General features: G+C 34.3%; 2 protein-coding genes across 3 annotated transcripts in view; one reads left to right on the forward strand and one right to left on the reverse strand.

Annotated features, from left to right (window-relative positions):
- The window catches only part of Hers (Histone gene-specific Epigenetic Repressor in late S phase), a 239,432-nt gene that overhangs the window by 178,851 nt on the left and 47,816 nt on the right, over positions 1 to 12,765 (reverse strand). The window lies entirely within an intron of this gene.
- Positions 6,719 to 9,753, forward strand: LOC140444035 (uncharacterized). The gene is made up of 2 exons (XM_072535623.1): positions 6,719 to 7,247; positions 7,373 to 9,753. The coding sequence occupies exon 2, from the start codon at positions 7,423 to 7,425 to the stop codon at positions 9,364 to 9,366; it is 1,944 nt and encodes a 647-aa protein (XP_072391724.1). The 5' UTR covers positions 6,719 to 7,247; positions 7,373 to 7,422; the 3' UTR covers positions 9,367 to 9,753.

Consider the following 12,765-nt stretch of genomic DNA (forward strand, 5'->3'; position numbering starts at 1 on the left):
ATGTTCTTGTGTTCAAAATAGGTACTAGCGACTGTGATACTTAGTGCTGGTGCTAAGTTTATCAGTCGTAATCCATTATCGCTACTGATGTTGTTTAGACTATGCTTTCCTATCGTGGGCATGAAAACTCGATCTCGTCCTATTCTTGCATTCATATCACCTAACACAATCTTAATGTCATTTCTGGAACATCTTCTGTAGGTTTGCTCTAGGTCTTCGAAGAACTCTTCTTTTATTCTCTCTGGTTTGTCATCAGTTGGGGCATGTGCATTGGTCAAACTGTAATTAAAGAATTTCCTTTTTAAGCGCAAATATTACATTCTTTGATTATAGGCTTTAAAGTGAATAATAAGGCCTTTTGTACTTTGGTTTACAATAAAGTTTTGATAATATAGGAAAAGTAAATAATTTAAGTAAAAATAGTTAAAGTAAATAATTTATTGGAATCAGAAAGCTAACATCAAAATAGAAAATGAGATATCACAAGCAATAGAAATACGTAGAGGAGTACGACAGGGATGCATTTTGTCACCGCTGCTATTTAATGTTTATAGTGAAAGCATACACAGACGACACTGTACTAGTTGCAAGAACAGTAGAAGAATTTCAACGATTACTTACAAATATAAATATTGCCTGCAACAATTATGGCATAAGTATCAATATCAAAAAAAACCAAGTATATGGTCTTCAGTAAGAACATGACACAACCAGCACATATTAATACAAACGGCATTCAAATTGAAAAAGTATCAAGTTACAAATACTTGGGGACTTCAATAAACGAAACTGGAGACCAAAACAATGAAATAAAAAGACGTATCGAAAATGCAAGGGCCACCTTCATAAAGATGAGGAAATTCTTCTGCAACAGAGATATAAGTATCCCTCTACGATTAAGAATGCTAAGGGGCTACGTATTTAACACGCTATTAAACGGTGTAGAGGCCTGGACTCTCAAACAGAACAACATAAAAAATATTGGAAGTTTCGAGATGTGGTGCTACAAAGAGTCACAAACTTTGAAGTAATGCAAAGGAAAGGAAAAGACTCAGAAATTTTGCCAACGATCAAATGAAGAAAACTCGAATATTTATGTCATTTGATGCGAGGACATAAATACGCATTACTTCAAAATATAATGCAAGGAAAAATAGAAGGAAAACGGAATCCAGGCCGTAGAAGAATGTCATGGTTGCGTAATTTGAGAGAGTGGTTTGACTGTACCACTAATGAACTCTTTAGGTCAGCTGTAAACCACGTCAGGATAGCCTTGATGATTTCCAATCAGGAGTGGCACAAGAAGAAGAAGAAATAATTTAAAAGCAAAAATTTAAGGAAAATGAAAGCTGGGTCTGATTAGAGATAAAGGTACAAAGAATTAATGAATGAATGATTGTATTTGTGGCATTTGATAATTTTATACAGTTATTTTATACAGCAGATCACACAGGTAAACTATGGATCTTTATTTATCAATCTTTCTTTAAAATTGTTTTAATTCTGTCATCATGACAATCTCCCCGATAGTATGTTTTACCTATTTCATTCGGGTAAGCTCCAATTGTGTGTTTAGCTCTTACCTATTAAATTAATCACGCTTAAAATATCGCCCAAATTCCTCGAACCTTCTTCATTGTTTGCTAACAATAAAAAACGAATACAGTTGACCTGCTTTGCGTAAATTCTCAATAGAATCTCGCATCCTTTGCCTCCCTAATCAATTACTAGTAATTCTCGGCCAGTATACCTTTTTAAGCTACGTAATTTATAAATTCACAAGGATACTTCCCTAACCAATATAGTGTTTCACAAAAAAGAACGGGCGTTAATTGACGAAACTCAAACATCATTAGCAGGCACTATGCCCTCTGGGGGGCCCCGACTTTCTCAAGCTTCTTTCGTTATTCGTTCCGGTTTCTGACCTGTATCGGCCAGTCTAGTGCCATGACCCGCCCATTTTAATCCGCCGATTTTTGTTGCGGTTTGCGTGTCTTTTGTTTCCGGCTTCTTTGTATACTTTATAGAGGTCAAAACTGTACCTCTTCGTTTATCTCCGCCGATCTCGCTGAACTGTTACACAAAATTTACAAATGATGAAGGAGTTAGAGCTTTGGGTTTTATTTCAGAACTAATCATAATGCAAATACGGATCAATATAAATTTTTTCTTTTAATTTAGATGTATAAATCTGAATGTAGAATTAAAATGCGTTTTATGTATTGTAATTTGAAACGATAATTTGTATATACAAGGTGGTCCAGAATTATGTACATTAATTTCTAGAGCTCATAGTACGTCCAAAAATAAGGGTACTTCTTTATGTACACTTTTTTATAAAACTGAATAATAAGGGAGATACAACCCTTTAAAGGGGTGAATTGAAATTCTTATTTTTTCAAATATTCTTCCAAACGGTTTTGAATACGGAGTTCATATTTTGGGAGTGATTATTAAGACATTAGGATAATTAATTTCATGTCACCACCTACCACATCCTATATTAATACAGGGTAGTTTTGGAGGGTAAGTGGGGGTTATTGCGTCACATGTTTTTTAATTTTTACATATTTTAAAAAAATATTTTAAAAATTGTTTCCTTAGACTTTTCTACGCAAAAAAGGTGCTCTTGTAATATTTCGATAGATATCACCGTTTTCGATTTATTTAAACTCGAAGGTATACATGTATTTTATTGTAACCGTTACATTTCTTAATATTCATCAAGTATGCTTTGGAACTGACACTTGTGTTAGCAATAATATTACAAATTAATGGAAAACTTAATTAATATATACTTAACATTTAATTAATGGCGAAAATAATATTTCACAACAACTGTTCAAAATGTCCTCCATTTTGTTGAATACATAATCTAATTCTTTTATTTAGCGAACGCACTAATCCATTTAATGTTACTGGATCGTTTTGTAAATCGGTAAATACTTGTTCAATTTTGTCTCTTAACTCATTTACTGTATTAATTGGAGTATTATACACTTTTGATTTCAAATAACTCCATACTTTAAAGTCCATTGGATTAAGATCACAACTACGAGCAGGCCAATGGATCGGTGCATCCGCACCCCGGCCTATCCACTTATCAGGGAAATGTTCATGTAATCACCTTCTACAAATTCTTGTGTAATGTGGTGTAGCACCATCGTGCATGAAAAACATGTTTCTTCGTATTTGTAATGGAATATCTTCCAAAATATCATGTAAAATATTGTCTAGAAAATTGTAATACATGTTACCATTTAAATTTCCGGGAAAGATGTGGTATCCTATGAAACTATTTCCTAAAGTAGCTGCCCAAACGTTTATCTTGAACGTGTGTTGGAAGTGAGTTTCCATTGTAGCCCTTGGATTTTCTTCAGCCCAGAAGTGCATATTTCTAGAATTGAACATACCTTGTCTTGTAAATGTGGCCTCGTCTGTAAACAGAATGTTGCTTAAAAAATTTGGTGCAGTTTGAACTTTATTTTGCAATACTTCACAAAAATCAACTCTAAGTGGCATATCGTCAGGTAACAATTCTTGCACTTGTCGATAGTGGTAAGCATGTAATTGCTCTTCATGCAGAACTCTTAAAACTCTTAAAACAAATATTTCTGTTCGGATACTTTTCTCTGTAGCGTCTTACAGCGGCAGCAGCATTTCCCGAACATTCCCCTAATACTAAAAGTATGTCTGTCATCTCAGAATTTGAATAGTGTGCCATATTGCGGGCAAACAAATTTAAAAATATAGCAAAAGAGACGTGTTAAACAAATTTCACTGTCGAGTACAATAAAAGTGTAGATAAAATAATTTAATTGTTATTAAACGTCACTGACAATTCATAGACTACTTGAGATAAAGTGTTGTTGCTAACACAAGTGTCAATTCCAAAGCATACTTGATGAATATTAAGAAATGTAACGATTACAATAAAATACATGTATACCTTCGAGTTTAAATAAATCGAAAACGGTGATATTTATCGAAATATTACAAGAGCACCTTTTTTGCGTAGAAAAGTCTAAGGAAACAATTTTTAAAATATTTTTTTAAAATATGTAAAAATTAAAAAACATGTGACGCAATAACCCCCACTTACCCTCCAAAACTACCCTGTATTAATATAGGATGTGGTAGGTGGTGACATGAAATTAATTATCCTAATGTCATAATCACTCCCAAAATATGAACTCCGTATTCAAAACCGTTTGGAAAATATTTGAAAAAATAAGAATTTCAATTCACCCCTTTAAAGGGTTGTATCTCCCTTATTATTCAGTTTTATAAAAAAGTGTACATAAAGAAGTACCCTTATTTTTGGACGTACTATGAGCTCTAGAAATTAATGTACATAATTCTGGACCACCTTGTATAAAACCACACTAAGGAATAAAGTTGCAGTAGACTCAGACCTCTTTACTATATGAAAGTAGCCAGGATAACATTATCTCAATAGCCAGGTTAATTCGCGAGTTTTGTTTATCGCAGAGGTCATTTTTTGTAATAACATAATTCGATAATTGTACGAGTATCGTGTGAAAGGTTGAAGACTTTTAATGTGCATCAAGAAAGTTTAACAAAATCATTTTTATAGAGCAATTAAAATGTAATCCATTGAAAATTGTGTCTTCTCAAAAATTTGATCTCAATGTAACTTTTCAATAGACTAAAGAAAAATGGTACCACCCAAAAGCACCGTTTGGTTACATTTTTAATAAAGAGCAATCTTGCTGCAATTTTTGCTCCAACGTTTTAGAAACATCAAAAAATACCTCCAATTTGTACGACCACTGACACGACAAGAACGTTTTTACCTTGTTTAGGCCTGGGCCTCTTCAAGGAATGGGGTACTCCTTTTTTTCTCAGAGTAGTGGGGGTGTGGTAAACGGCAATCGCGTGAAATTGTTGTCGGGAAGTAGTGGACTACTAAGAAGCAGGAGGAAGCTGAAAGTGGTTATGTGTGTGGACGATCTGAGAAGATCTAGAAACGCACAAGAGGAACTGGGAACTGCCTAGCATGCCAGTTTAGGTACTTCAGGGGTTACGAGCCAAGTGTTAGGAACGGCTCTTTATCAGCGTTGTTGGCGCGCAGTCTTTACCTGCGATATTGGATGGGGAATGATTCTAAAACATCGAAATACTCATCAGGAAGTTCGTGTCCAGTGTTGTGAAGAAGTTTAGCTGGAGGAAGTGGAACTTTTCTAATTGGAAGCCTGGTGAGAATTTTCCCTCTATGATTGCAAGGTGTCTTCAATGTTCGTTTGGCTCTGTTGTTCGAGCCAGCTATGGTTAAAACATACTTCCTGCTGAGGGTTAGGATTCTGTCCTTTATTGGTGTCCACTTAAAAAAAACATGGACTAGCTTTTAATAAAGTAAGCAAAAGTAAAAACAGAGTGAAGGTCATGCATCGAAAAACAATGCAGTGGCTGATAAAAATCAAACTAAGAATGTAGAGGTACCTATATAATACCGCAATACTGGGTTTTAATAATTTGTTTAATTAAATAGTGTTTTTACTTACCTTTATACCTACATTGTTTTAGAGCATACTGCATAACATAACATTAACTCATAACAAACTGTATCCAAAACTTCTCCTATAGATTATTTACTTATGGCGACTTATCCTTTGGACACTCTAAATAAAGTAGCTAAATATCAAAGTGTAATTTATAATTTAAGTTTGGTAGATAGAGCTTCTCTCATATTAGTAGATTTCTTTTTACATTTTGGACCAAACGAGATCCAATAAATATTGAAAATGGTTTTTTCTAAGCAAACTTTTAAAATCTTCAAGGTACTTGGAGATATATTTAATTAAATTAATATGACTTTTTTGTTTAATCCAGTCCCTCGTAACCCATCGTCTTTTGTTCCCTTTTCTTTGGCAAATTTTGGGAAAATCCTGTCTGCTATTACTCCACACATAACTTGACATGCGTCTGCCACCAAGGTCTGCGTATTTGCCACTGAATCAAATATTTGCCGTGTAAACTCTCTTCACGAACGAGGCATGACCACAATCGTGAAGTTATTAAGATTCGTGTCACCACGAGTATGGCTCTTGCTCGTGATTCACTACCCATGTCAACGCGGCTTTAAAGTCTCATGAGGGAGACAGTAATGAAAGAGAACTATGGCGTGTTAAATGAGAGAAACGACTAAGTTGCAAAAACTCAAATATATACAGTTTTAGTGCGACCTTGGTAGATAATTCCATTATAGTACAGTGTTTGGAAAAGTGTTCAAGACTTTAGTTCCACATCTTTTAAATTCTCGCACTAAATTGGCTGAGTCATTATTGTCAAGTTCTGAGAATTCACTTGTCTGAAAAACAACATGTTTTTGGGAAACTATTTATCAACCCAAAACAATTCGGATTCCTTAAGGAAACGTACCCGTCTTTTGTGTAAAATGACATTTTCAGCTAAATTTATTGCTATGCACGGAGGTCCTAAGAACAAAGGAAACAACCTATAAGTCGACTTTCGTACATACGTATTTTTTCCGTATGTATGACCACTCTACAACAACTCGTCGTCGCGAAAGCATCAAAACCAGCTCAAGTGTGCGTCCAGACTACCCTTTGATTACGAGCGGTGTACCAGCCACAGACGATGGATTCATAAAAGGTAAGTGAATCTCATATAGAATTGACAATAAGTTATTAAATCTTCCAATTGTTATTTGAATTACAATCTTTTACTTTACATATCGATGGTGTAGCGCACAAATGTTGTAAGTGCAATCTGTAGGAAAAATGAGTTAAGTATCACGTAAGTATATTTAAAGCTATAGAATTATTATGCACAAAGGTGGTAGATTAAATCCATAAATTTAATACCTCTAGCGCCATCTGCCATTCAGTATAAGTACTTTACACTTAAAATCTGTATGCGCACTTGTTGTAAAATCACCTACCACATTTGTGCATGTATTTCTTTGACGGTTTATCCAACAAATGGTGTACCTACCACTTTACACGTGTTAATTTTGAGGTTATACAATATTGTTTACTTGAGTGACAAAAGTATTTTGTGCTTGCTCCTGATTTTCTGTAATAAAATGACTTCCAGGGTGGCAAAAATAGTAGAATTGGCATTAATGCAAAGGAAAACTGGTATGTTATTTATAAAACATGTTTAATTTTAAAAGTAAAAGTTTTGTTTTCTAGATTCTAGTGTAATTGATCATCAAAAGGAAAGTACGTCTGAGGTTATTCTATCCACGGAAAGTATATCAAGTAAGTAATATTATATCAAGTAATTGTAGAGAAAACCTCATAAATAATATGAAATAAATTTAAAAAATGGTTAATTTAGGTAACTAATAGTCCCTATTTTATACATTTGTAATTTTTGTTTGTAGATGTGAGCAGATTACAAAGTGAGCTTCCTAGCACATCCGGGACTGCAAAAATGTTTTCGGATGCATCAAACAATGACAGTGAAAGTGAAAGAGACCCTTTTGAAAATTCTAGTGAGTCATACGTACCTTCAGATTCAGAATTAAGCTCAGATGAGGACCAGATAATGGAAGAGCCCCTTGAACAACACCGGGAAGAGCTCGCACAACAAAACAATAAAACAAAGAAGAGAAAACAAGGTAATAAGTTTTTATGGAAAAGGTCCATTGTGAAAAGAAATAGGCTTAGTGGAAAGAAATATATAAACAGGAGTGGAAAAACAGTTGAAGAAAAGAAGCCTTTGCCCGTTAACTGCACCAAATGTAGGTATAAATGTGAAAAAAATATTACTGAAGAACTAAGAATAATTATTTGTCGCGAATACTGGGAAATGGGCGACTATGATAAGCAAAAATTACACCTGAGTTCATTAGTGACCGATGTTCCAATAAAAAGAAGAAAACAACAAGTAGAACAGTCAAGACGTAAAACTTCAAGGATTTTTTATTTAAAAAACTTCGAAGGCTTGAGAATTCGAGTGTGTTTAAATTTTTTTTGTAAAACATTTAATATTTCCCATCGGGTAATTGAAACATGTATGAAAAATGTGGGTAATACTCACACCTACACTGGATTTGATAAAAGAAAAGGTAAAAGACCTCATAATGTTACAAAGGAACAAGATGTATTGCTTGTCAAGGAACACATTGATAGTTTTCCACGTGTGGAATCACACTATTGCCGGCGAGATTCAACGAAACAGTATTTGTCTTCAGATTTAAATTTATCCCAAATGTACAGATTATACACTGGCTTCTGTGAAAATCGAAACGTGACCAAGGTTTCTAAATTTGTTTATCAGAAGATATTCCACAAGTATGACCCAGCATTGGATTTTTTCATTCCGAAAAAGGACCAGTGTTTTAAGTGTAATGCTTATAATACTGCTAAAGACAAGGAACCATTAAAAGAGGAATTTGACAGTCACAAAAAGAGAGAAAAGGATGCAATGCAGATGAAATCTGAAGATAAGGAAAGAGCCGCTAGAGAAAAAGGACAAACTTTTAGAGCCGCAACATTTGACTTACAAGCAATTTTGTCAGTGCCATTTGCGGGAGACAATCAAATATTTTATAAGTTAAAGCTAAATGTATATAATTTTACAATTTTTGATGCGTCAGATGCAACAGGTCATTGTTATGTATGGGACGAAACCCATGGGAAAAAAGGCAGTACAGAAATAGGAACGTGTCTCCTTAAATACTTGTATAGCTTATCGGAAACTGTGACGCATGTTTCTACATTCAGTGATACATGTGGAGGCCAGAACAGGAATAAGTATGTGTCAGCCGCATTGCTCTATGCAGTAAATACAATTAAACATTTGGAAGTTTTCGATTTAAAATTTATGGAGACAGGGCACTCCTATTTGGAAGCTGATTCGATGCACGCCACAATCGAAAGAGCAAGAAAGCATAAAAAAATCTATTCTACAAGAGAGTGGTCTGTGCTAATTTCAGCTGCAAGAGTAAAACCTAAACCATACTGTGTACATAATTTAAATTTCAACGATTTTTATGATCTACAGAAACTTGCTGACCTTATGACTCCTAACAATACTTTAAATACAGATAAAGAAAAGGTTCAGTGGCTAAAAATTAAATGGATTCGTTTTGAGAAAAAAGATCCTTTTTTAATTAAATATAAATACAATTTGTATGATGATACTTTTTTAACCATAGATGTTTCTGATACAAGGAAACTAAGAGGAAGGTCACAAACTTGGGAGTCATTAGCACTAACCCAAAAATATTTTCACAGATTGCCGGTATCCCAAAAAAAGAAGAAGGATCTCTTATCTCTTTTAAATTGTGGTATTATTCCACAAGATTACGCTCATTTTATTAATGACATTCCTGTTACTAATGAAACATTATTACCGGACGACAACGAATAGTTTTTTTTAATATACAAATTTTGTTTTATTTCTTTTTTTAACACATTTTGTTATTTTATTTAAAGAAAAATGTTAAGATTAATTGTTTGTTGTTATTTGAATCAAAACCTGTGTTTTATCATCTGTTCACCGTAACATAATTTGAACCAGTTTCCCAAGTAATGGTTATGCACAAAGGTGGTAAGTAACAAAGTATTTAATAAAAATATTACAAGTCATTTTTTTTTAAATGTTATTAATTAAACTTATATTTGATTGTCTTTTGACGTTATTGAAGATAATTTGTGATTTTCTTAGGAATTCGTGATTTAATAGAAAGGTTTAAACTTCAAACCGCTTTTTCTCAAAACAGTAACTTTAGCACTTACAACATTTGTGTGCTACACCATCGATATCCATTTATAAATATTGCAATTTTCGTTATTTTAAATTAAATATTCATCATCGACCTCATTAAGTTTTACACAAAACATAGAGAATATCCAAAATAGTTATTTAGAAAAAAATGTAGGCAATGTACTCCAGTCGTCACAGACGAAAATGCTACTGAACCTCTAAAAATCATACGAACAAGCCGAATTTTGTAAAGAATGTAAATTTGGGACCCCAAAAAAAAGAAAAAAAAAGTTTACCACTTTCATCCCATGCTTCCCCCAAAAAGTTGCCCTCGTAGGAAGGGAAAAACGGATAATTTCGAATAGAAATGTTTATGATCACTTTTTGTGTAGAATGAACCGTTCTCTCAAAAACAACGCTTGAAGCGATCGGCGACTTTGAATGTCAGTTACGCGTGCGAAATCAATTTTAAATAAAATTTGTATCAACCAGGCGGTAAAAATTCGATATCTTTTGATCAGAGTGTCCTATCGACAAAATTTAAAAAGCGTTTTAAAGGTGAAGAGGACAGCTTTCGTATTTAATTTTTGTGTTTAGCAGCAAATGAAGTGTCGAACTGGTGTCGAAAATTGCATTAAATTTTGGTCGCTACTTGCTTAGTGTCGAAATGTCCTACGCCTATAAATAGATACCTTTTTAAAAGTAAGCGAAATTTCGAAAAAATCACATTTTTCGCAGTAAACTGTTAATAATTAAAAAACAACACCGAATTGTCTACAGAAAACGTATAGGTTGCTTACTATATGCACATATTTTACTTAACGGAAAATCTCATTAAATACTTGGCTATCGTGAAGTTCTGAAAAAAAAAATTATTTCCCTGGACTATATTTAAATGAGAACAAACTGTTGTTGGATCTGATATTGGACGTGATAATAAAAAGAGTGAGATTATTAGTACAATATATAGGATAAAAGATAAAGACTAAAGAAATTGTGTGTTATTTGAAGAATGCCATATACGTAGAAAACGAAGATTATCTTCAACAATCGCTAAATGTATTCAGAATAACTGGCAATATAATATTACTATATTTAAATAGCCAATCAGATAAAAGCTGGAAGTGGACGGCCGAAAACAACAGGAAATGAAATTTAGATATCTCGGAATAGATATCACGAGGTACGGCAACGTTAAGGCCGAAGTTCTACGACAGGTGGCGAAACAAAACAAACTAAGTAAATTTTATAAAATGGTATAAAATGATTTAAACCAAGAGTGGCTAACCCGCGATCCTCTGAGTGTCTATTTGTGGCCCGCGGAGCATATGAACAATTTTTTTTATTTTAATGTACAGAAACCACTAAAATAACATTCAAATGTGCATAGTTCGTATCATACCTCATATAACTATCGTGATAATTTCTTCTATGATATATATTCGTCTTAACAATCACAACGTTAAGCTGATTTTAAAAAGCGTGCTCTGATCTGCGCGTGCGTCGATAGCCTTGAGCTCGTTGGTTGGTCGTATTCCGTGAGCTCAGCCGCTATTCTGTAGCAAGCTTGCGACGTTACTACGAGAGATAATGAGGTATGACGCTTTCCATAGATGGAAGCACAAAAGACCAAAACAACAAATAGTAGAGTAAAACAATAGCACCAGAGAGAAAATTAAACCAGAGAGAAAACAAAACACTAGAGAGAATATACTTCAAAATAACAACAACGCACACAAAAGACAGTTCGTAGCTCAAAAACACTCAAGGACTATCGCCAAACACAAAGTGGGCCCGGTTGCCTTAAAGGGGATAAACTCTATATTGTCATATTGTTTTATATTTTATATATTTTTCAGTATTGTATAGATTTTATACTAATTCTGATTTTTGTTTCAGGGCCACCTACAAAAAAAAATTATAAAAAACACAAAAAACCGGCCTCGGCCACCAAAAAAATTAAAAAAATACTAACAAAAACCGGCGCAATCCAACAAAAAAAATTAACAAAAATCCCCAAACCAGGCACGTAGGGCCCAACCCCTTGAGCACCAAGTCGCCGAACTGAGCCGGGGCTCAGAGCGGAGACTTAAGGCCCAAGTAAGCAATTTTAGTTCGCGGATAAGCCACATTAAGATAACAGGATTATAGCGACAATGCGCTGTCCTGAGTTCTGCATTCGGTTAGGAAACCATGTTGGGGTTCTATTACCCAGGACCTCCACATGAAGAGCATTTGGGTGATAGTTGTGCCCCTATCGCGCATCAGAGTGCTATAGGGGGGAATGGATGGTCTGGAGCATTGGGGCGCGGTGGGGTGACTCCTGTTTTTACTCTAGTTAACACACCTCGCTAGAATGAATTGTTACACCCGAACGTAATTCTTAGGGGTGGACATTTCTCACAGGCTGGGTTTAATCAAATTGCTTGCTTGCTTAGCTTGCGACGTAGTCTGACGTGTGATCTCTTCCGTTGTGTGCGTTATCGCCGTGTGTCTTTTACATACACATTGATAAGAATATAAGTTGCTATAATCAAATATCCTGTCTACTTCTTGAAGTGCAGTGAAGGTAAGCAAATCCAGCTTTAATTTTTTTAAATTAATCTATATTTTTTGTCGGAAAGTTTTGTAATACTGATGTCATTTTACTGATTTTTTAGTTAAAAACGAAGACGCATAATGGCGACAAGTGGTAAAGACGTTGGACTAAAGAACAGAAGAGTCACAGAAGAACTAAAAAATTTTCAAAGCAAATGGACTATAAACTATTTTTTCGTGGAATTTAAAACAAAGCCAATATGCTTGATATTAGTTTTTTTGGTCCATTGTGCCTTGTCTATCTGTGCCTCCCATTCTGCTTGCCATTCTGTTAGTAATTGTTCTCTAATGGCGGCTCTGACCTGAGGTAGGTGGCCGTTTCGAGAGTTATAAAGCATCTGCCGTTCTTTAGCTAGGAGGTGAATAGGAGGCTAGGAGGTGAAAAAAAAAAAAAAACTAATACCCAATGTAATAGAGTGGTACAAATGTAAGTTCAAACGAGTAAATTTTTTATTTTATGCAGTT

This window comes from Diabrotica undecimpunctata, chromosome 6, assembly GCF_040954645.1.
Source record: "Diabrotica undecimpunctata isolate CICGRU chromosome 6, icDiaUnde3, whole genome shotgun sequence".
NCBI classification, from domain to species: domain Eukaryota; kingdom Metazoa; phylum Arthropoda; class Insecta; order Coleoptera; family Chrysomelidae; genus Diabrotica; species Diabrotica undecimpunctata.